Genomic DNA, 23,136 nt, shown 5'->3' with positions numbered 1-23,136 from the left:
GGATGTTTGGCTTCACCCGCACCCTGCCTGAAATGATGCGGTTGGGCAGGTCATCGTTGACGGTCGGGTGCTGGTGGAGGACCCTGGAAGGTACAAGAAGCCATTAGGACACTGGAAGGGAATGTTTTTGTTCCAGCTGCTGCTCTCTGCTCTGGGAATGCTCATCCTGAGATGCTCAGCAGCTGCCTCTGCACTGGTGTCTCCAAGAGTCTTTGCAAGGGGCAGTGGTGGATTCCTCAAGCGTTGCCTGGGCACAACCAAACTATTAACCCAGCCCAAACACAGGGAGCATGGTTTGGCCGAGCAGAACTGGACACAGGGGGAGGCAGAGAGTCCCTTCTGGGCAGGAGGAGTGTTTGCTGATACCTGTGCTTGGGCTTCAGGCCGTAGCGCGAGTGGTCGAACCTGGCATTCAGCTTCTTCTCCATGTAGTCACATGCCATGGATGAGCTGACCAGCTCCTGCAGGAATGTCWTCATGCGGGTGGTCAAGATGGTGTCGATAGGGTAGCCCTGATCTCCGACGCGGTTGAGAACCCATGCACCTCGGCGGGTGCTGAGGAAGACCTAGACAAGGAAGAAGGATCAATTCCTGAAGGCAGTGATGGTCCTGGGAGGGCTGCCCTGGGCGGGACATGTCCTTGCCCTGGGATCACTCTGCTTTGTGCTGCCCAAGCATTGGGAAAAGATCCAGAGGGCAGAGGGAGCTGGTGATTGGGATCTTGCAGGGAAGTGGGACCAAGTCTCAACTGCTTGGCAGCTGGGATTGGCAGGTGCCAGCATTGCCAAACACAGTGAGTGCTGGGACGGAGCAGCAGCTGTGCCAGTGCCTTGCTCCTGGTGTCCTTGTGGAGCTGACAGTATCCCACAGGGGCTTGCCTGCCTGCCAGGACCCCAATCCTCCTGCTCACCTGCTGGGCTGTTTGGCTGATCTCCACAGCCAGGTCTGACCCCGAATTCCCGATCCCGATGACAACAACCCTCTTGTCTGTGAAAGCCTGAGCRTCCTTGTAATCTCGGCTATGGAGGTAGCGGCCCTTGAACTTCTCAATTCCTGTGAGCAGGGAGGAGAGATGCTTGCCTTCCTGGTGCCAGGTTGGAGGATCACCCCTCTACAGCCTGGAGATGCTCCCTTGCCCCACCAAACCAGTCCTGGGGAGCATAGGAGTGCTCCTGGAGTCAAAGCAAGGTAGGGAAATGCTGGGGCCAGGAGGGAAGGCAGCAGGGAGAACAGGGACTGGCATGGACCAGGTTTCAGGGGTGTCTCTTCATGCCACTGTGCAGGGCAGTACCTGGGAAGGAACTGAGCGGGAGATGTGCGTCGGTGTGGTGCCCGCTGCACACCAGCACRGCGTCGAAGACGGCCATCTCCTGCTTGCCCTCGCTCTCCGTCACCACCTCCCACTGCCCGCTGCTGGCAAAGTCGGGGCGCTTGGACACACGGCACACGCTGGTCTGGGCACAGGGAGAGCGGTGTCAGGCACCCTGTGCCCCCTGTGCCCGCTGCTACCACCCCCTCGGCCCCCAGCTCTCACCCTGAAGCGGATGTGGCGCAGCAGGTCGAAGTGCTGGGCGTACATGCGGAAATACTCCATGATCTTGGAGTTGTGCATGTAGTTGGGGAAGTCCTCAGGGATGGGGTAGTCACTGAAGCACATCATCTCCTTGGAGGTGTTGATGATGACGGAGCGGTAGATGCTGGCACGGCCTTCCTCAGGGTTCTCCTGTGGGAGCGGGGCACAGATCAGTGCTGGTCAGGGGTGTGATGGGGAAGGATGGCTGGGGCTGATGAGGTATTCCTTTACATGGAGCCCCTGCCCTCAGTGTCACCAAAAGGATCCCACCATGGCCACCCCACCAGCCAYCACTGACCCCTGAGGGCCACCTTGCTGACCCCCAGCACAACGTGTTGCTGGCACGGATTACCTCAAACCTCCAGAGGCCTCCGATGTCTCCGGTCCTCTCGAAGCAGACGGGCTCCAGCCCCTCCTGCAGGCAGGCTTTGATGGCGCACAGCCCGCTGCTGCCCCCGCCGATGATGGCCACCTTCTTTGCCATGCTGTACTGCACCACCGGGCCTCTGCCTGCGAAAACCGTCGGACAGCGGGGCTGAATGGCCAGGGGTGCAACTGTGCAAAACTTTGCCTCTGGTGCACCAGAGGCCCCAAGCTGAGAAGCAGTCCCTCAAAAGTTTGTCTGGGGTTGTGAAGCAACTGCTGTCCCCTTCTAGGTGGGGATCTGGCCCGTGCTGGGTTTTACACTATTGTGGTGTTGCCTCTGGATGCCTGAGGAGAAATCCCGCCGAGTGTCAGGGAGCCTCAAAATCTCCCCGCCCATGCCAATTCCCAGGCGATGGAGGTGCCCTGGAGTGCTGTGCCCTGGAGTGGCTCCCTCCCAGGTGGGTGACAGCCCTCTGCCCTCTCCCTTCCCAGGGGACATTCCTGTTGCGCTGTCCCGATACCTGCTGCGTGGTGGCAGCGCGGGGAACACCTTAACCGACCTGCGGCCGGGGGAGGAGCAGCCCAGGGAAGGCTGGCGGCAGGCACGGAGCCGGGCGAGGGACTCTGCCGGGGGACCCCGACCCGCGAGGCCGGACCGCGGCCTGGCTCCACGGTACGCAGCGTCCGGGAGCGGGGCCTCCYCCTCCGTCACTCCTCCCACGGGCCGGGAAAAGGAAGCCAGAGCTCGGCTGGCTCCCGGCCGCCGGCTTGGCTGTTCCGGCAGCGCTGTCGCCACGGTCTAAGGAGTCATCCCAGGCGCTGCGCGGGGACACAGACACGCAGCCGATCCTTGTGGCTGCGTGCTTGGTAAACAAACACTGCCCTGGACTTTTTACCCGGGGATTATCAGGATCAGCCCAACTCCGGTTTTGCTGGTACCCGGGGTGACACACGGCTCTGGCTGCTCCAGTGGCAGCCGGCATTTTATTGCCCACATCACCTGTGCTAGGCATGTCGGCACAACGTCCCCATAGCCACGGCACATTCCTGGGCTAGCARAGTCCTGGGACCAGCGGAATTTGGTGCGAGGAGCACCATGCTGTTGCGGTGTCACTGGTGCAAGGGTGGTGGCACCAGTAAGGAAGATTGTCCCTCACAGCAGGAGGCTGTACTAGGTGGATCCAAAACTTGCTGCTTGCTGCTGGCTCCTGGCGCACTCACAGCCAGACAGCCCCTGAGTACTGCAAGGGAAATTTGCTCTCCTGTGTCCAGGGAACTTTGCTGTAGAGTTGAGCAAGGCACAGGGCTGCTGAGGGGTCAATCTCTGCAGCTGAAATGGTTTTAACCTCTGAAACTCATACAATGTTTATATTAAGTTTAATAAAGCTTTCTGTCCCTCTATTGGCAAAGACTGATCTCTGCCTGGGGCAGAGGCACCGAGCTACCAACCCACACTCCATACCTGCCTGTCAAAAAACATCATAAATATCTTACCAGGCAAGAGATCAGCACAGGGACGGTGAGKTGGCAGCAATGGTAGTGCTACTCTTCCTGCTCCGCTGTCAGCTGGCTTCTGGCTCTTTTGCAAGCTCTGCAGACTGCCCAAGGGTGACAAGTACAGGGAGATTCTCTGAGCTCTCAACTGCTCTGCTGTGCTTTAAAACCTCTGTGCAGGTTGCCTCTGAATTTGCCCTTATCCCTGCAGGAGCTGCACTGCCCTGGACTTTACCCTGCTGTATCTGAACTTGTAGCCCAGACAAGCTGCTATCAGGCACCAGGGATTTTGGTCAAGGCCAGATGGTTGATAYCTGTGGAAAAATCAGTGCTCCATGCCTGGCAAGCACCCGAGATGTAGAGTGTGGGCAGCAGTGTCTGCTCTACAATGTCAGCTCTGGACTTCCACCGTGGGCAGAAATGCTGTGGGACATGTGGAGCAGAAAGCTCAGTGGGTTAGCACTCCATGCTTGAAGGAGACCAAAGGTGTCTGGTGCAACTGAAGAGAAGCAGACAAGAAGTGAGAGGGTGGCCAGGCAGCAGGGCTGTACAGTGGTGATGGTGGGTGCCACCAGGACCTCATGGAGTGTCCTGTAAATGAGTCAAGAGCAACTTTCGGCACACGCATGTATGTGGGAGCCACTGATGCACAGCTTTGCTGCTGTGCCCTCCATGATGTAGAGAGGAAGACCCCAACAACTCTGAAAACAGCCTTTTGAGTGCAGACAAAAAAACCCCACTGTTTTGGAAAAGATAGAGCAAAGGTGTTTTGGCAGAGCTCAACAAGGCCTGAGCACCCCAAACCCTTTCTCATGGAGTGTGCCACATGCCTGTGCTCCCACAGCCACCAGGGGGCTGGTCTGTGCCTTGGCACAGGAGGGCAGGCCGGACTGGCCCAGCCGSCTGCCAGGCATGCCGTGCAACACAGGGGATTATTTTTTGGTCACTGGAGCGCCCACCTGGATCTGGCAGCTTCACTGGCTCATCCTGTCAGTGGGTGAGGGCTCAGGTCCAGGGAAGCCTGTCACATCAAGCACTTTCATTCCAGCCCCTGTACAACTAACAGTCAATGACAGGGTGCTCATACCAGCAGCCATAAGGCTGCTCCTRCACACTCCACCTGCGTGCACAGCACATTTAAACACTTCCTGGTCTTAATACGACTTAATCGGTGMTTTGCAGGGCCTGAGTATACTAATAGACCTCAATGACCACAAAGAGCTTCACCTGGGCTCAATCCCTCCACCCACATGCCAGGAGTACTGTTTAAGCTCATTATCTGAGCTCAGTCCAGAGCCCTCACTCCCTGCCTTGCTGTGGTCCCTGATGATGTGGGTTCTATGATTTTCTGGCTCARTCTTGACCTCAGCTCATTACAGAAGCTCCTTGTGATCCCCTCYTGCCAAGGACCAGCATCCCTCTGTGAAAAACAGGCTACCAGTGGTGTCAGTGGAGGAGAGCCAGCCTGCCTGGAGCATGTGGGGCTGATGGTGGCCAGGGTCTCTTGCTGCAAGAGGTGCAAGCAAGGCTCAGATCTGGRGCTGGGTGTATTGCTGGGCTGTGGAAAGGGGCTGGCTCTGCAGGACACTCTGCAGCCTGGAATATGCTGATGATCAGGAATTGCTGTGAATGCATTGTAACCCCGAGAAACTGAAAATCCTGTGGAGAGAAAAAGGAACTGGGAAGCTCTGAACAAGAACTTAAGGAGCAGGCAGGTGCTGTGAGGTACTTCCCATGGAACCCACTGGATGATCAACCCTTCAGTCCCACTGTCCTTTCCCCATGGCACTGGGAGCCATGTGCCCRTGTCCTCCTCATCATTTTACATCTGCCCTTAGTGCAGCACTTAAATTGAGAGCAATACGGAAGAGATTACTTAGGAAGGCAAAGCTCTTTCTAACCCTGAGACCYSYGGGGGTCCCCTCCAGGCAGGTGTTKTAGAGCAGGCTGCACAGGGTATGCTTATGACAGCAGCATCATCAGTGTATTTATGGAATACAGATACAGGGATGATTGTAGGGAAGCCTCTGCAAGTCACGGCTACCATGTACACCATGGGCTATTGCAGGTGCCCAGCGAGAGCATGCAGATTCACAGTATTAGCAGTGGGCTGCCCAGTGTGTGTGGTGAGCCCTCCCCAGGCTCTGCAGAGACCGGTTTTTGTCACCAGAGAACAGTGCAGACCCTGCCTGACAGCCGACCAGGAGGGCAAAACAGCACCAAACATCTGAGTGCAGGCTCTGGAGCCTGCAGCACCGCTCGTGTAGAAGTCTTGGCTGGACTGATGTGGTTTAGGATGCGAGTTCAAGTCCCAGAATCCTCTCCCTGTGCGTGMTCAGAACACCAGCACATGGTCCCTGCTTTGTGAGGAAGCCAGYGGTCAGTCAGTGGCTCCAGAGCGCGAAGAGGGCAGGCATGGTGGCCGGGGACAGCCAGCAGTGCTCCACCACGCCGTACAGTGCATAACCCAGCAGCAGCCCGAAGAGCACGTCCGTCATGTTGTGCCTGCCCAGCATGACCCGGGAGATGCTGACGATGAGAGCCCAGAGCACCACGAGCACCCGCAGCGGGACGGCCAGGACCAGGTGGCGCAGGACGAAGCGGCAGACCAGAGCGGCCCTGGTGGCGTGGCCCGACGGGAAGGAGTACTTGTCCACCGAGATGGTGACAAACATGTCCATCTTGTTGTGGGTGGGCCGCGGCCGCTTGACAATTCCCTTCACCACCGCCACCATCACTATGTCCAGTAGCAATGCTAGGAGAGAGGGGGATGGGGTTACTGAGAGCAGAACCATCAGCTAAGGAAGCACTTGGCTGCCCGAAGCTGCCAGAAGGGTGTATCCCCCATGGCTGCAACACCCAGGGGGGGAGAGCACAGCTCTCAGCTGCTCTTGGCCTTCTGCAGCAGCATGAGCACATCTTCAACCTCTGTTCCTCAGCACACACCCCTCGTGTATCACCAAGACCCTTGGCCTGCCACAGCCAACAGAGCTCTGCCCAGTCTGCACCCCAGGGCTTCTCTCTCTGTGCAAAATCTGATTATGCCACGATTTGGGGCTCATTCTGAAGGCAGCAGAGGTATTAACGTTCCCCAACTCCCCTCCTGGCAGTGCTGACTCTGCATTGTTCTGCCTGTCCCAGTGACCAGGGTCAAAGCTGGGTAAATGATCGGCAACTACTGAGGCACAGGTCAGTGGGAGGGGCTCAGAGTTGGTGCGGTGCCAGGGCTCCTGGGGTCTGGCTTCTCCCTGCTACTGGGGGAAAAGTTAACCACGCTTTGGTTTTCAAGAGATTAATAAAGGATTATTTAAACAATGGTGGCTTGCCCTGAGAGCTAAAGGCCATTGTGATAGAAGAGGCAAAGTACCCRTGAGAAGTGTTCAGCCAGTATTTGGCAAGAGCAGCTTCTCATGTAGGGCAGAGGGTAYTTTCTCCATCCCTCTTAGCTCAGCTTAACACAGCACTCAAAGCCAGGGCTACTTCYACCAGGGAAGACGTGGAAGACACCAACTTCTGCTCATCCTAATATATGTTTCTGGACACCAAATCTTTAGCTTGCTTTAGTTCATTTTCTTTGGTTACTCATTTAAGAACTCTTTTTCCCACATGTAAACTTAGATCAACTGCTTTTTCTCTTCCTACGTAGGGTGTGGGAGATTCAAATTGAACAYGAGAGAACCCTTTCTCATGTGGGTGCCCAGGGCCCCAGAACACTGAGGGCTGGGACAGATCTCCTTGGAGAAGAARTTAAGCTGGAGGCCTCCAAGTCCCTCTAGGTCCCCAACAATTTTAACCACGTGCTGCTAGTTGAGAAAGATTACAAACCTTGTTTGCCACAAAGCAAATTTCAGTTCACATTATAAGAGTGAGATCCTAATTATTTGCAACTTAATGAAAGAGTAACAACTTTGAACTTAAAAAAGTTCTAGAGCTCTGGAGCTACTAGTCTCTAAAATAAAAAAAAACGAGTAGTTTCAGGATACCTAGACTACTCTGTGTGTGTGAAATAYGACACCATGCAAGGTTACAATTCATGCTTTAAATCAAATTTCCTCAGTGGCTAATACAGAGCAATCCAGCACAGCCCTGCCTGCTGGGAGCCAAGGATGAATGTCTGTGTGCCAGGACAGCTTTTCAGGGAATGGGCTGGCATCTCAACACGAGGCAGCTGCACCTCGAATGCGCTGTCCTGACAAGCTTGAAGAGCTAAAAGAGRCTTCAGCACCCTGAGAGCTTTGTGYAACTGCAGGAGCACTTTAGCTGTCGAGAGTTTCGCAGTGCGTGGTTGCAGCTGTGACAGATGAGTCTCACCCGGTGCCACCACGCCCTCAAGCTGCAGCGTCACTCCCTCTGCTACCACACACCCCCGATAAGCMTGCACAGGTTGCTCAAAATCAGCTGGTGCCCTCGGGGCGGTAGGGACCTGCGGTTTACCCCGTTCTTCGGGCCCTCCCCTCCCTARCCCCTGCCGGCAGAGCCCTGGGGCGAGCCCCCCGCCTCACCGAAGAGCAGGTTGAGCAGCACCTCCCTGGCTGCCGAGCTGTCACTCTGGCAAAGGCCGTAGAAGGTGCCAAGCASCCAGGGGATGCCATGCCCCGACACCTCGATGACCTTCATGAGGGGGCGGGCGCTGCCCCAGGCCGAGCCCTCTCCAGCGCACACGCCCAGGCGCTTGGAGGCCCAGAGGTCGATGGCGAGCAGGGAGCTGAGGGCGATGCCCACGAAGGACGGGTTCAGCTTCATGCAGTCCTCCTCGGGCAGCGGGGCGGCTGCGGCGCCGCCGGACTCCTTGCGGCGGGAGGGGCTGTCGGGAGCGGCGGGGCCGCGCTGGCTCAGGGACAGGAACTCCAGGCGGCCGCCGCTGCCGCCGGCGCGTCGCTCGCGGCTGCTCCGGGGGCTCGGCATGACGACAGGAGGCGGCCTGCGAGAGGCGGGCGCCGGTTACCCGCTGCCGGGCCCGACCGGGATCCAGCACATCWCCCTGCCCGGGGCCGCTTCCCTCTCCCCCTCCCCGCGTCCTGCCCGGCACCCCCGCCCCGCGCTACCGCACCGCCGGGGCGCGGTCCCCTCCATGCCGGCGTGTCCCCAAGGACGCGGCGGGTGCGGCGCGCTTCCCCCGGTACCGGGCGGCCCCCGCGCCGCTTCCGCTTCCCGTTCCGTTTCCGCCCGTGACGCACGTGCTCGCCGCGGAGCCCCGGCCGCGCCCCGCCCACCGGCGCGCACGTGCCCGCCCCGGCCGGCGTACGGCGGCCGGCGAGGGCCGCAAGAGGCTCGGCGGCGGCGGCGCCTTCGCCCTGCCGGCGCCGGTGCGGGCGCCGTGCGGCGGGCGGCGATGCGCGGCGGGCGGGCGGCGGCGGGACCGGCCGCCCCCCCGGGCCCGCGGTGACGGCGGCTCGGCCGCGGCCATGGGGTGCCTGCAGAGCGTGGCCTGCAAGGCGCGGGTGCGCCGGGAGCAGATCGTGGTGTCGGACGTGTCGGCCACCATCGAGCCGGCGGCCACGGCCATCGAGGAGAGCTCGCCGGTGGTGCTGCGGTACCGCACGCCCTACTTCCGCGCCTCCGCCCGCGTCCTCATGCCGCCCATCGCCCGGCGGCACACCTGGGTGGTGGGCTGGATCCAGGCCTGCAACCACATGGAGTTCTACAACACCTACAGCGACCTCGGCGTGTGAGCATCGCGGGCGGGCTCGGCGGGGATGGGGGCRCGGGGGCCTGGGCGGGCCTCGGGCTGCGAGCGGCGTGGGCACCCCTGAGGGCAGCTGCTCTGCTCGCCCGCGGGCACCGGCTGCTGCACCGGTGCTTCCCCTTTACCCCACCTCTGCCACAGCCACAGCCACGCAGCTTCACCCCAGCRCCCGCTCCCGCCCCCGCAATTCCTGCTCCTCCGTCCCACAGAGGCTCCTGCCCCATCCCGGTGCTCCGGAGCTCGCCCGTTCCGGGGCTTTGCGGCCGCTGTGTCCCACCAAGCGCTGGTTCTTCTCTGGGACTGGGACGTGGGCGGGAGTTGCCCGCTTGGCTTGTGTGCTTGGCAGAAGGGGCTGCTGGAAATCGGCTTTTCCCAATGCCTGAGTGTCCGGGTGACTTGTGCGGACGCCGAGGGGCAAAGCTGGCTCTCTTGGTGTGTGTTGTGCTTTTGGTAAGGGGTGATGTAAGAGGGGAAGCGTCCAGAGGGGTGTGTTCTGCAGCTTGCTGGTGGGCTCCTGCTGCTGGTGCCACAGGTGTGTGCTCACTGGGGGAGCAGCAGGTCCTTGTGCTGCCTGTCTGCATCCTTGTGTCGTGACAGATTGGTGTGCGTGTGGCACTGGAACACTTGGGGATATTGGAGTTGAGTGGAGCTCATCAYTGGGGGGGATGGTAGAAGTGTGGCCCCAGCCCCTCTGCTCCAAAGCTCCTCCCTTGTCATTGCCACTCAGCCCTTGCTATAGACACACAGTGTTGATAACCTGGTCAGCAGCAAAGATTTGGGCTGGAATTTCCCCCTGCTCCCAGCCGTATTGCAGGGATTTCACTGTGCTGGAGCAGGCATAATTGTGGATTTTAATTGTTGTACATGTTTCTGTATTTAAGGMATAAAACTTGCAGATCTCTTGAGGAGAGGGCTGCTGATGGGCTGGCTTGATGCCATGCTCACAATGCTGCAGCTGGTGGATGGGGAAGGCTGTTCTCTAATGCAGGAGCTGATTAAGGAGAGAGTGACCCCAGAGAGACTCAGCAGTGGGGTTTGGCTCAGTCTGTTTGATTGCAGATTAATTTAAATGGCATTGTGTTGGGCAGAGCAAAGGCTTCAGCTKATGTGTGGGTCTCGGCAAAGGAACCGAAGCCGAGTTTGTTCTTTGGATTGGTCCTGGGAGTTTGCTGCAGGCAGGGAGAGTGTCCCCATCCCTCCCTGGGTGCTGTTGCTGCCATTTCCCTGCTGACCTTTCTCTTCCYTCTCACCAGGTCAAGCTGGGAGCTGCCCGACCTGCGAGAAGGAAGAGTAAAAGCCATCAGCGATTCGGATGGGGTGAGCTACCCCTGGTACGGAAACACCACAGAAACCGTGACCCTGGTCGGGCCCACTAACAAGATCTCCAGGTTCTCGGTGAGCATGAATGACAATTTCTACCCCAGCGTGACGTGGGCTGTCCCTGTGAGCAACAGCAACGTGCCGCTGCTGACCAGGATCAAAAGGGACCAGAGCTTTACCACGTGGCTCGTGGCCATGAACACAACCACCAAGGAGAAGATCATCTTGCAGACTATAAAGTGGAGGATGCGAGTGGACATTGAGGTGGACCCCATGCAGCTGCTGGGGCAGCGGGCACGGCTGGTGGGCAGGACTCAGCAGGAGCAGCCGCGGATCCTCAGCAGGATGGAGCCCATCCCACCAAACGCACTAGTGAAGCCCAACGCCAACGACGCCCAGGTCCTCATGTGGAGACCCAAGCGAGGGCAGCCCATAGTTGTGATACCTCCCAAGTAGGGCACGCACGTGAGGACCTGGGTGCCCCCAGCCCGCTGCCGACGAACAGGGTTTGCGAGCCAAAGCAGACCTCTCGGGTTCTCCTGCCTTTGTTGTTGTGGTTGGAAACATGGCTCCTCCTCAGTCAGAAATAGAGCCTGGCTGGCACAAGGGCACAGAAGAGGGTTTGCTGAGCTGGAGGATTTCCCAGGAAGCGAAATCGAGTACTTGCAGCTGGCACAGAGGCTGCCTGACCTAAAGGACTCGTCTTTCCTTGCCGGGCAGCGCCAGGAGCACCAGTGTGGTTGAACYGTGCCCGTGGCGAATGCTGCCTTCCACCCAGCCCGAGGGAGAAGCGGAGGCTGTGCCTGCTGGCAGCAGGGGGCTGCTGGGTGACCCTGCCCGCCGGGATGCCGTGTCCCTGCCGTGTCCATACCTATGCATTTCGGATCGATAATCCACCCCTCGCCTGCCCGCTGGCACCGGGCGGGAGGGCCGGGAGTGGCATGGGAACGGGCAGTGCTGGGGGCTGATCAGAGCCCGGCCCTGGCTGCTGCCACTGCCAGGGAGGGTTTTCTGCAGCCCAGGGGGAGTGGGACACGTTTTGCATGCGTCTGGGTGTGTTTGGAGTAGTTGTGAGTGTAGGAGATGCCATAGCTCTTTTCCGTCTTGGAGTGAGATCTAAGGGCAGGTTAGATGTCCTTTTGTTTTAAGGTGCACTAAGTCTTTGCGGTTCCTCGGCCTCCCCTCCCCAGTCCTGCCGACCCTTCTCTTGTGGAAGCAAAACTGATCCTGAGCCGAGTGAGAAATCAGGAGTGGTGTCTGCTCTCCCAGCCCAGGTGCTCACTTGCTCTGTGTGTGTGGGGTACCCAGACYAGCTCAGAGGTACCCCTGGCCTCACTCGCTTCACTGCAGACCCCACTCCCTTGCTAGAAGTCAGGTGCTTGCTCATTTTCCACGCAAATGCTGGCTCACGTGGAGACCTCCCCTTCCTCAGCCACCCACGGAGCAGGGTGGCTGCTGGCTGGGCCCCCCCCAGTGGAGGGGACAGCACACCCCAGGCTCTGCAGGGATGGGCTCTCCATGGGTGGAAGGCAGGGATGTGAGCAGAGGCCGTGCAGGKCAGGCCTGGCTTTCCCTGAGAAGGAGGAGGTGAATGTACTGCCTGGGGGCTGCCTCCTCCTGCTGCTGCRGTGCTCGGGAGGGGTCACAGGGGGATTTATTTGCCTTTCTCCTTGCCCCTCGCTGCCTGGCTGGCTGGCATTGGCTGGTCCGTGGGGCAGCACGGTGCTGTGGGATACAGCTGGCTGGCAATTCCCAGGATTTCACCCWGGAGTTGCAGCAGAGGCATAAACCATGGCTGTGCTGTTGCTGCTGTGGGTGCTCCATCACTCCTGGGCAGGTGRTTACAGCTTTTGCTGCTTTGGCTGCTCTGTGCTCCGTGGCACGAGCCCTGCAGTTCCTCCAGCTCGCAGCCCTGTCTGCCCACCACGGCAGGTTTGTGCTGCCCTGAGCATGCAGGTCATTCCTGCTGGGAGGCTCCCATGTGCTGTCCCGCTGGCAGGAGAGCCTGGGGAGGTTCTCCGGGTGACACTTCCATGCAGGGCCTTTCCTGGGGTGCCAGCAGAACTGCCCTCAGCCTGGCACTGGGATGCCCAGCCCGGCGCTGCCCAGCTCCCTGTGCCAGCGCATCCCCACAGCTCCACTCCCGCAAAGCTTCCACCATGGCTCCTGCTTTCCCAGGATGGGGTGTGCACCCCGGGCCCCGCCAGCACAGGGGCTCCCGAGGCATCTCAGACCAAAAATCCCTGTGAAATCCCCGTGCTATTTATTGTCCTCAGTAGTGTTTGCTGCTGATCCAGTCCTTTATTTATTTTTCCTCTGGGAGTGCTGCATTTTGACGCCTTGACGCGACACTTCCCTGTGCCGGGGCCGGTGCTCCTGCTCCTCCCGCCCGCGCTGGGCTGGGAACCTGCTGCTTTCGGTGCCTATGTCGGGGTTTTGCAGGGGTCTACAGCCTTGCTGTGGCGCAGGTTTGGAGTGCAAGAGAGCTCTGGGCTTTGGTTTGCTGTGTTTTYRGGAGCAGAGCTCCCACAGGGAACTTGCTGACGTGGGAAGGCGTTCTGCTCTTGTGAGACTCTGTGGTTTTGTCCTGGTGTGGGACTGATGGCRGCTTTTGCCATCGCCGATGTTTTGTTTATCACAAAGTGTGTGTGGAGAGGGGTTAGAAACTTGAAATACAATTTTCCTTAAGGATTGGGGAGGGGGGAGGGGTGAGTACCTTTTGGTTTGAAGTAAGGCAGGTGTATACTTTTGACCCAGGGGGACARGAACATCTCTGGCAGCATCAGAGCYATAACGCCAGAGRAAGGGGTTCCCCAATAAACAGGTAGCTCCAGGTGGGCTTCCTGTTGGGAGAGGATGCTGTGTCCAGAGGCTGTGTGAGCCAGCTCCCCAAAACCCACAGCAGAGGGCTGCATGCCAGCTGTCAGCCCAGGGAGCTGCTGTGGCACTGCTGTGGCTCCAGCTGTCTGGGACAGCAGGGATGCTGCTGCAGGGACGCTGTCAAATTCATTGCCATCTTTAGGGATTTGCTGGCCAGTCTGAGCCTTGGCACGTCGTTTGCTGTGACACTGAGACAGCAGTAGCTGAATTTCAGTCCATGAATGTCTGCAACATCCTGGTGCCGGTGTCAGGCTCTGTGCCTGGCTGCAGCCGTGTGCCTGAGCCCCCAGGGCTGCCCCAGCCTGCAGGCAGGTGCTGGTTGAGCCCCGGGGCCGTGCCTGTATTCACCTCTCCAGGCTTCTGCTCTGACAGCTGGATTTGATGCACTTAACTCGGTTTGATGCGTGGGTTGTCTTTGTGGGCATTTCCCCGTTAAAAAAAAAAGAAGGGGAAAAAAAGGTTGCAAAAATTGTTTGCAAAGAAACCCCGTGCAAACAATGTTTACAGAAACGTGCAGGCATTTTGCATGTTGGCACAAGGTGCGTGCTCACACTTGGCTGGAGGTGCGGGGTGAGCCCGGCTGTGGGTGCTCAGAGGAAGGGGGGAAGGCATTGGGGAAGAGCTCCCAYGTGTGAGTCCGGGTTTGGCTCATTCCCCGTGGCTGGGTGAGCACTCAGAGCCCTGGGCTCAGTGTTCAGCCACCCCATGGGATGCCTTCCCTGTGCCCCCCTTCCCCACCAGCACCCCGTTATCTCAGGGAGGGGCAGCTCATGGAAATGCCCACCCTCATGATCCCCATGCCCTGAGCTTCAGGGTGCCCCTTCCCCTCCTTCCCTTCCTCGGGTCACSTATTTATTYATTTATTTATTTATYTATTTATTTATTTATTTATTGGTATTTATTGACAACTGGAAGTCGAGTGGGGGGGTCATTTCTGCTGCACAGTGGGGGCAGCTGGGTCTCCCCCCCACCCAGCCCCCTGCATTTTGGGGAGGGATGCTTGTGGGTCCCCTTTTTGTGAGGGACAGGAATCACACCGGTGCCTGCAGGGAGGGCAYGCGGTGCTTGTCCCCTTCCTGCAGAGATTCAGAGCCCCCTGCTCCCTCCAGTGCCCATCCCTGTTTATTGACCCGGCCTCCTGGCACTTCTCCCGCTGGGTTTGCTGTCTCCAGGTCCCGGAGAGGGCGGGAAGAGCCAGGACGTGTGAATGTCACTATGGAAAAAAGACCAAACCAGGTATTCTGCTGCCGAGAGGGGAAAATCGGAAAGAGAGGAAAGCTGGTTTTGCAGAGTGCCTTAAACACAAATGACTTTACTGAGTAGGGGGCTCGGACTTCTGTCTCTGGATGTTATTACCAACTCRAAAAATGTTGCATTTCACTTCTCTGGGATTAAAAGAAAACTACTCGAGCTGTACTGGAACCAAAACTTGTGTTTGCTTGAGTCTCTCTGGSTGATTTGTACCTCTGGGGCCATGGCAGCACCGTGGAACAGGCAGGAATTAATGGAATTTCATTCATCAGCCCCTGCCTGCCTCAGCAGTGGGACCAGTGGCTGTCCCTGCTGGCTTTATGMCCTTAGGTCTGGTGACAGGATTTGTTCTACTTTGTCCTGACTTGCAGGTGGCTTCTGAGGTGTCCTGGAGAGGTTGTGCTGACCCTGCAGTGCCCTTCTCTGGGGATGCTCAGAGCAGGCTGTTTGCACCAAGGTTGCTGGTGGGGCTGTGGCCTCAAGCTCCCACAAAATTTGGCACTTGGTTGGAAAGCTTGGAGGGGGYAGACACTGTTTTTTTTTCCTTTGGAAACCAGATCAAAATGAGGGAACAGCAAGAACAGCAAGTAGGAGTTTGTGCAGCCCAGCTCGGGGGAACTAGGGAAGCTACCCAGCTTGATAAAGCTGAAAAACTGCACAGAAGAAAGATGTTTCCCTTTTGAAATTGCAGATTCCCCCTCCCCCTTCTTGCAGAGCGGAACAGTGAGAATAAAAGTCAACCCAGAGACTAATGTTCCTATCTCCTAGTCAAAATAATGCATGGGAATAATACAGTTTCATAACAAAGGTTCATTTAAAAGCCATTTGGGGAAATACACCAATATTTGCTGCATAGTTCCTGAAGGCAATTAAAAATTAATAAAATCTTTTTTTTTGGCAGGGGGTGGGGAGTAATGAAAGAGGGTTGTGGGTGCTGGCCCAGGTTTAGTCTGTGGGATCCTGGAGGGGATCTCACTGAATCCAGTGCATTGCTCACCTGAACATCAAACCTCCCAGTCCCTACTGGCTGGGGAGCACATTTGTGCCCTGAGACAGCTGATTTTTTTAACAGCTSCTCCTTTTGAGCATTGCTGGTCGTGCTGCGCACTGAGGGATGCTGGCAGCCACCAGCCTATGAGCTATTCAGCGAGCAGGTTTCTTTGCTRCTGTTCTATTAAAACATGGCTCATCTCCTGACAAATCCCCGGGATGGTGGTGTGGGAGAGCAGGCAGGAGTCTGCACAGCTCCTGTCGCCTGTTCGTGCCCTGGGAGCAGGGRAGGACCCCCAACCCAGCAGCTAAGGGCAGGCCAGGCTGAGGCACGTTCTTCCTTCCCAGCAGGGACAGCACAACTGCCTTGTGTGAGGCTGTGTGCCCCGGGACAACCTGTCTATCCAAAATGCTGTCCTCACAGAGCAAGAACAAGGGCAGTCTGTGCTGCTGCCACGTCCCCCTGAGCCTGGGCACACATCCCAGGCCACACGGTGCAAAGTGAATGGTGCAGGGTGCCCTGGGGACCAGCACAGACAAAGGACACTGCAAGTAGTACTGGAGGTCAGTTTATTTGTTTGATTCCCTCTTCCACAAAACCTGGAAACAACCACCTTCCGGCAAGAGATGAGAAAGCAGTAAGAAGTGAGAGATTGGCTCTGCAGCTCCTCCCCTACTCACGGGACCAAAGGTGTGTTAGCTGCTCTGAAAGGCACRCAGCAGTTTGGAGCCCCCAGAGCTCCCTGTCCCAGCAGGACACCCCTTCTCACCACGCCTTGGAGAGAGCATGGCTGGTACCAAACAGGAGAGAGCTCACAGCTGGAGCCCCTGGCCTGCTCATCTCGTCCTTGCAGGGCTGGTTCAAGGCAGGCCAACACGCAGGGTTTAGTTCTGCGGGGATGTGCAGGATGGAAGGGCTGGGGAGGGTTGGTTTAGTRCTGCAGTGCACCAGCGGTGTGACGGGACCAGGCTGCGGATCGTGCGGTGCCGGAGGGGCGGGAGCCGGGCACGGGGAGGCTCCCGGCGGGATGGACAGACAGACAGACAGACAGATGGACAGCGCCCTCACTCCGGCTGCGGCGTGTAACGCAGGTACTTCTTGCCCGACGGGAGCTCCTTCGTGAACACTCCTTTGGGAAAGAGCTTCTTGGCTTCCTCGTCAGGCAAGGTGGGCACCACCATGACGCTGTCACCGGGCTGGGGAGCAAAGGGGGACCGTGAGGAGCTGGCAGCGTGGGACACAGGTGGCACTGCCCAGCCCCAGGCATGCCCTGTGCCTGGAGCCAGCACTGAGGGCTGAGGGGAGCTACACCACGAGACAGGGAGGTGTCCAAAGGGACAGCTGTGCCATCTGCCAGCCCTGCCAACGGGATCCCACAGCCCAGCTCCTGCCCACAGCATTCCCATGGGAACAGGGAGTGAGGAGGGGRGAATTGTAGAGCATCTCTGCAATGCTGCAATTGCTCATCCATTCCTATTGCTCAGGCACCCCTGGACGGGTGGTGCTGGCCCCATTTGGTGTTCCAAGCCCTGGAGAAATGTCTGCTTTCCTGAGAAGGGGTGAGCTGGCCCAACCCACTGCAGGAAACAGGAGCCTTCAGAGGCAAGGCACCTGCTGCTTTCCCCACCCTGTGGGTATGCCTCCAATGGAGGCTGGTGGACATTGSAGTGCCAATTTCCAGTGCCTGGCTGTGAGCTTTGCTCTGCTCCTCACCTTCCAGTCCACAGGGGTAGCGACCTTCTTGTAGGCTGTCAGCTGCAGGGAGTCCACCACTCTCAGGATCTCGTCAAAGTTTCTCCCAGTGGTGGCTGGGTACAGGATAGACAATTTCAGCTTCTTATCCGGGCCAAAAACGAACACCTGAGCACAGAGAGACAGGGTCAGGGACTGGATAGACTTGTCTGATCTCTGCTGGATCTGCTCAGCCCTGGAATTCCTTCCTTTCCTGGGAGGTGGACTCCTTGATCACAGGTGTTGGGACAGGGGAGATGCCATGGTGGGGATCTAGAGAACAACTGATGCCTGGGGAACCTGTTTTTGCTCTGGGAGCTCCCCTTTCCAATGCCAGCTTGTTTTGCTACCTGTGCCCTTCTAATGCAAGCACACGAGGGGAGAGGGAAAGTCCAGCAGATCAAGCACTGACAAAAATTAGTTTGGGACAGGCACAACCAGGATGAGTGGGTGACAACAGCAAGACAAAGCTGTTGCCAGCAGGCCAGCACTGCCCTGCCTCTCCAGCACAGCTCATRGTTCAGCCCAAGGCAGTCATCCCAGCTCCTGGACATGGCCATGCCCATCAGGTTTGGGCACAGGGAGGATGGCAGGCCATGGTTCTGCACTGCTGGGAAGGTGCTGTGGGGCCAGCACTCACCACACGAGCGGTCAGGGGCATCCCATCCTTGTCCAGCTCGTCGGGGTCCAGCATGCCCAGCTTGACAGCCAGCTCACGGTTCTTGTCAGCGATGATGGGGAAGGGCAGCTTCTCTGCAGGCTGCTCTCCATTGTAGGCGTTGATGTCCTGCACAGACAAAGCCATGGGATGGATGTTCCTGCTCCTGGCAGCACCGCAGAGACAGAGGCCAGGCAGGGAGTGTGGAGCAATGGGGAATTCCTCTGAGTGACTCAGAGAGGTTTAACCACCATTCCCTGGCAATACAAGTGTCTCTCTTCCAACTGTCTCCCGGTATGAGATCAAGCACTGCTGACAGATGTGTTGGTGTCACACCTGAACTGGACTGTGCTCCTAAGGAATTGTTTCTCTAGTGGCAGAGCGAACCATAGGTCAAGTGTCCAGCACTTCACAGGTCCTGTGCAAGGATCAGCCCCATTCAGCAAGTCACTCACAGCTTGCTTAACCAAAGGCTCCCAAAAAAYAAGAGAGGAAGCCTGAGTGAGGTCACCACTCACTCCTTTCTGAAGCACGTCTGGGACAGAAAAGAAAACCATCCCCATCCACAGCCCTGCAGCCTGTGACCATGGCTTACGAGCCTCCTGCCTGTACTAGCCCAAACTTGCTCTCTGTATTCTGAGAAACTCCAAACCTAGTCTGGACTCGGCCAGAGCACTTACGTTATCCCTGGGATTTGCAGTGACACCCTCAGAGGTCACACTGAGCCCCAGCAGTGCTGCAAGGAGCCTGCTCAAGGCAGCAGCTCAAGGCAGAGCAGCTGCCAGCATCAAAGCAAGTATAATTCTATGTTTCTGCCCCAGAACAGAGCAGCCTGTTCCTTCCATCCTTCTTGTGCTACAAGGGGACAAAACTGTCTGATGATGTGAGCCTCCCTCACACTGCTGTGCTGCATTATCAGCTCAGCTGATAAMTTCAATGTACAAATCTCACTGCCCTCTCCAGGCTTTGAATGTGGGGGGCCGTGCTCAGAGGGAACTCAGGGAGGGCAGGGTTGGAAATGCTGCCCCTTGGCACTGCTCAGAGCAGCCAGCAGCAGCAGGAGCAGGCACCCTGCACCCCTCCTCATCTGACAAAAGGGGCAGCAGCCCTGACCCAGCTGCTCAGGATGCTGCAAGCAGGTCAAGTGGTGCACATGTGGCCAGATATTTCCTTTCCAGCTTTACTCTTTGCTTGTTCTCTACCATGCCTRTCTGAGTCACCACTGCAGTGCAAAAAGGGGCCGTTTATCTTGGCTGGATTGTGGTCAGCCCTGCCTTGGAAGGAAGCAAGGAATCAGTTCTGTTGTCCTGCAAAACTGACTCGTCAGAGCAGAGCAGGGAAGGAAAGCAAAACTGGAGAGTTCAGTTGAGGAGAAATACTGCTGAATGCCCCACAGAGTCACAGGAGGCTGCAGATGAACCTCAGCAAATGAGACCCACMCACTCCTCTCTCTTCAGAACAGGGGCTGGACAATGAAGAGAGCTTCTGGGAAATAATACCTAAATCCTATGGACTGTAACTCGTTCCAAAATGCACGTAATTTCATGACCTGGGGAGTTCTACAAAACAGCCTCACAAACCACACCCTGTTTTGCAATAAAACACCCACGACTYGCTTCCCCATGAACTAATTGTCTTTGCAGAGTCCAAGCTGAAACCAGACATTACTGGAGTGATTTTATTCACCACTGACTCCCTGGGTGCAGGTCTCAGTGGTCAAAGAGAGCACTGAAACCTCTGACATGCACAGCACGTGCCATCCAGCCCTGCTTAAGGAGCTCAGGAATTCCTCCAGCCCTTGGAGAAGCACTGACTGGGGAGTGAGATCAATCCCAGGCTGAGCTACAGCCTTGTTCCTGGAGCAAGCCTCTGTTTTTTTGGCTGGGGATGGCTAARAATAAGCTRTGAYATCTCAGGCTGGCAAGCACAGCTRAACAAAGTGACMGAGGATCATTGGCTACACTCAGGCTCCACCTGCCCACTGAAATGTGGCAGCAAAGCAAGCAGGAATTTATTGTTTCCTGCAGGATTTCAGCCACCCCTCCTGCCCATTTGCTTCCTTGCAGGCTGTGCTCCTGATAATCTCACCACAGCATGGATTGCTGCCCTTCCATGGTTGTTCTGGAAGGCTTTCCTACTCTGCCTCCCTTCAGTCAGCRTCGAGAGGCTGTTCTGCAGCTTCTGGTTTTACCTGGGGTTGTGGTGAACAATTCCGTGGCATCAGCAAAGTCAGCTCGTTTTTCATCTCTTTTCCAGATCATCTGAGTCTGCTGAACCCCACACATCCCTGCAGGCCCTGGACAGAGCTCAGCACTTCCCTCCCTGCTTTCCTGCAGCAMAGGGCTTGCCCTTCACAAAGCTGATTTCACTGAAAAGCTCCCTGCAAATTCAAAGCCTTTGCAGAAGTCAGCAATACCCTAATTCAAAGGGCTGTAGGCAACCAGGAGACAAGACTCCCTCACAAAAGCACAACCCAAACTTTGTGATGTTTAATGACATGTTATTTGCTAATTTGACTGCTGGTTTCAGCACAGAAATTTCATTTACTGGGATTTGTACATTGCTTTTCCCAGGCCCTTCTGAGGCTTGCTGGAACATTGGCCATGCACCCTCAGGTACAGAGGTCAATTTAAGCAACAAGGTAATTAGCTCATTTCTAAAGCCACTCAGTGAAACAATGTCTGAGTGTAGAAATTTCTCACCTTTAATGGCTCTTATTGCATACATGTCTCACCCCTGGAAAATATGTGAGAACATTCCAAAGGTTAAGGGCTAAGAAACTGGCAGGCAATTCTTACCCAGGGATTTTCACAGTCTGGCCATTTCTGTCTGAAACACTCATTTTAGACCCCTACCACCTCTAGCCCTGGAACYATTCTCCCTGGCAGCACAGGGAAGTTTCTCTTCAGCTCCTTTCAAGTTCCTCCACCAAGTTATTCCACTCCCATCTTTTTTCTAATACTTCCTCGTGACGGTTTTACATTCACCATTCTCCTCTTTGTGGTTTTATGTTTAACACGTCCCTGTTTGTCCTCTGTTCTCCCTTCCCGAGCAGGAACCACATCCTTTGAAGATTGCCTGCTCACTTCTGATGCCTCTTTTCCTGTTTTATTACAGAACTTTCTGAGGCTCTGTGGACAGGTTGCCTTCCCCTGAGGTTTTGGCATCACCCCCCCATGTTTTAACCCTTTAAGCGACTGCTGGGACAGCAGTAATATTGTTTTCCTCTTGTATCAAAGTGCACAGAGCACCTTGGATTTTGTGGGCTGCTCCATTTAGATGGAGAAGACCTTCCCGTTCCTGCTCTGAATTTTAGCACCCCCGTGCTTTGGGATGTGAGATACGTAGCTCCAAGCCTGTGTGAGCTTCTCCTGTGGCCTCTGGAGCAAGGCAGAAGTGCAAACTGCCCCCCTGCAGCTCCCCATCACCCGTACCTTGCACCAGGAGAGGTGGTCCTGGACGCTGTCGATGGAGAGCGCGATCATCTTCACGTTGCGCTTGCTGAACTCGGGTGCCAGCTTTGCTGCCCGGCCCAGCTCCGTGGTGCACACAGGGGTGAAATCCCGTGGGTGGGAGAACAGGATGCCCCAGCTGGAAGGAGAGAGCAGGAGCTGRTGTGAAGCTGAGATGTCACTCTGGTTTGTGCTGCAGACAACAAACTGCAGATTGCACGGCGTGGAGGAGGGAACAGCTCATCTCCCTGATAAGGAAATCCTGCCCTGGAAACTCTTCCTTCCCCATCACCAGAAACCTTCATGAGATAAACCCTGCTCTGAGAAACTCCCTGCACCTCGCTCCCCACTCTGCTCTGAGCTGCTAAATGTCCTCAATGAAAATTCAGGAATTAATCAACCAACAGGGAAGGCCAGAAGTTAGCATCACATTATGGTTCCTGTTACAATGACACAGCCACCTYGCTTTTGCTCACTGCTTGCTATCAGCGGGTTTTGAATCTTTAGAGCAGGCAAATGCTCATCTTACACTTCAAGACAGGCAAGCAGTGCAGCCAGCATGCTGCAGGATGGGCTGGAGCAACAAGGCTTCCCAGGGGCTAAAGCAAAGCCACCCCCAGCACTTCAAAYTCCCTGCCAGGGACTTGTTGCACCATTTCTCAGCTCGAGACTCACAGATTTTCCTGCACTGATCTTCATCTGGCCCCCAGTACCACARCAGTGGGGGAAAAGTCCTGTCTGAGAGATTTGGGAACGCAGTTGCAGGGATCAAGTGAGGCACCCTGCAGCTCTGCCAGAGCCGTGTGACTGCCACGGGTCACCAGGAATTTACAGGGMAGTTACCTGGCCACTGCTGCCATGAGCCTCTTTATACAATAAGTACACTCCTTGGATAAATAGCAGCGAACAACCAAGGAGAAGGTGCCACAGGGGCGATCAGGCCGGAACCGCCAGTTTCACAAGGCCCGCAGCTAACGGCTCTTTTTTTTCCCGTTTGCCCAAGCTCACAATGCCGACAGAAGGGGACTCAAGCGCTGATTCAAGCCTGCCAAGCGTTGCCGGGAGTGAGTCCCAAACACGCTGTGCCTGTGTCAGAAATGGAGCAACGAGCTCTGCGGGAAATGGAGCCCGAAGGCACGTGGCTCCAGGTTGGGCTCAGGAAGGGCAGAGCCCGTTGCCACGCTGCTCTGCACATCTCCACACCCTCCCGGGATGTACGCGACACCCGAGCTGGTCCCCGGGCTCTGTCTCGGCCGTGTCCTGCGGGGCTCGGCTCGCCCTCCGGCCGCGCAGCCGGGGATGATGGGGATGATGGGGATGATGGGGACGGGCGGCTCCGGCCACCGCGCTGCCCGGCAACCCCGCCGTGCCCGCCAGGGAAAAAAAAAACACATTTAAGAGCAAGCGTGCCCGGCGTGGTGACACGGAGTTCACCCGTGTGGAAGAACCGTGGTGAGCGGTCCCGCTCCTTCCCTGCTCCCCGGGCACCACCGCGGCAGCGCGGACATCCCACCCCCSGCTCCTGCTCCTGCTCCCGGTCCCGGTCCCGCCGCATCCCCAAGCGCTCACGAGTCTCCCARGAAGTCGTGGAAGCGGATGCGGCCCTGCGTGGTGTCCGCCTCGAAGTTGGGCGCCTCGTCCCCCAGCAGCAGTCCCGGCATGGCTGCRGTTCCCGGGGCAATTCCCTCACACGCTCCCGCTCCGCTCCCGGAGCCGCCGCCGCCGCCGCCTCCT

The 23,136-nt window shown here is 57.1% G+C and overlaps 4 protein-coding genes across 5 annotated transcripts in view; 1 reads left to right on the top strand and 3 right to left on the bottom strand.

Moving 5' to 3' along the window:
- Window positions 1-3,139, bottom strand: part of LOC130577436 (flavin-containing monooxygenase 5-like) — an 8,493-nt gene extending 5,354 nt beyond the window's left edge. Inside the window, 3 exon segments of the mRNA XM_057372779.1 lie at window positions 1,926-2,079; window positions 2,461-2,627; window positions 2,629-3,139. Of these exon segments, the coding sequence (XP_057228762.1) occupies window positions 1,926-2,079; window positions 2,461-2,627; window positions 2,629-2,952 (645 nt within the window). The 5' untranslated portion in view covers window positions 2,953-3,139.
- A 2,213-nt stretch (window positions 3,140-5,352) lies between these two features.
- On the bottom strand, window positions 5,353-8,610 carry PLPP6 (phospholipid phosphatase 6). 2 transcript variants are annotated; one of them, XM_057372773.1, is made up of 3 exons: window positions 8,484-8,610; window positions 7,936-8,354; window positions 5,353-6,188 (listed from the first exon to the last, which is right to left on the bottom strand). In XM_057372773.1, exons 1-3 carry the CDS (start codon window positions 8,504-8,506, stop codon window positions 5,818-5,820), a joined length of 813 nt encoding a protein of 270 aa, XP_057228756.1. In that variant the 5' UTR covers window positions 8,507-8,610; the 3' UTR covers window positions 5,353-5,817. The 2 variants fall into 2 exon arrangements, with proteins under 2 accessions (XP_057228756.1, XP_057228757.1); XM_057372774.1 differs by having other exon boundaries at window positions 8,479-8,609.
- A 199-nt stretch (window positions 8,611-8,809) lies between these two features.
- Window positions 8,810-11,902, top strand: FAM78B (family with sequence similarity 78 member B). Its single transcript, XM_057372775.1, has 2 exons — window positions 8,810-9,101; window positions 10,373-11,902. Exons 1-2 carry the CDS (start codon window positions 8,839-8,841, stop codon window positions 10,893-10,895), a joined length of 786 nt encoding a protein of 261 aa, XP_057228758.1. The 5' UTR covers window positions 8,810-8,838; the 3' UTR covers window positions 10,896-11,902.
- Window positions 11,903-16,113: 4,211 nt separating this feature from the next.
- On the bottom strand, window positions 16,114-23,122 carry PRDX6 (peroxiredoxin 6). Its single transcript, XM_057372776.1, has 5 exons — window positions 22,972-23,122; window positions 21,385-21,541; window positions 17,933-18,079; window positions 17,275-17,421; window positions 16,114-16,757 (listed from the first exon to the last, which is right to left on the bottom strand). Exons 1-5 carry the CDS (start codon window positions 23,061-23,063, stop codon window positions 16,626-16,628), a joined length of 675 nt encoding a protein of 224 aa, XP_057228759.1. The 5' UTR covers window positions 23,064-23,122; the 3' UTR covers window positions 16,114-16,625.
- Window positions 23,123-23,136: the final 14 nt, after the last annotated feature.

The sequence above is a fragment of the Malurus melanocephalus genome, unplaced genomic scaffold (genome assembly GCF_030028575.1).
Source record: "Malurus melanocephalus ecotype Western Australia unplaced genomic scaffold, MMel_1.1 scaffold_178, whole genome shotgun sequence".
Lineage (NCBI taxonomy): Eukaryota > Metazoa > Chordata > Aves > Passeriformes > Maluridae > Malurus > Malurus melanocephalus.
The sequence above is the reverse complement of the archived record's forward strand: the minus strand, read 5'-3'. Positions and strand labels throughout refer to the sequence as shown.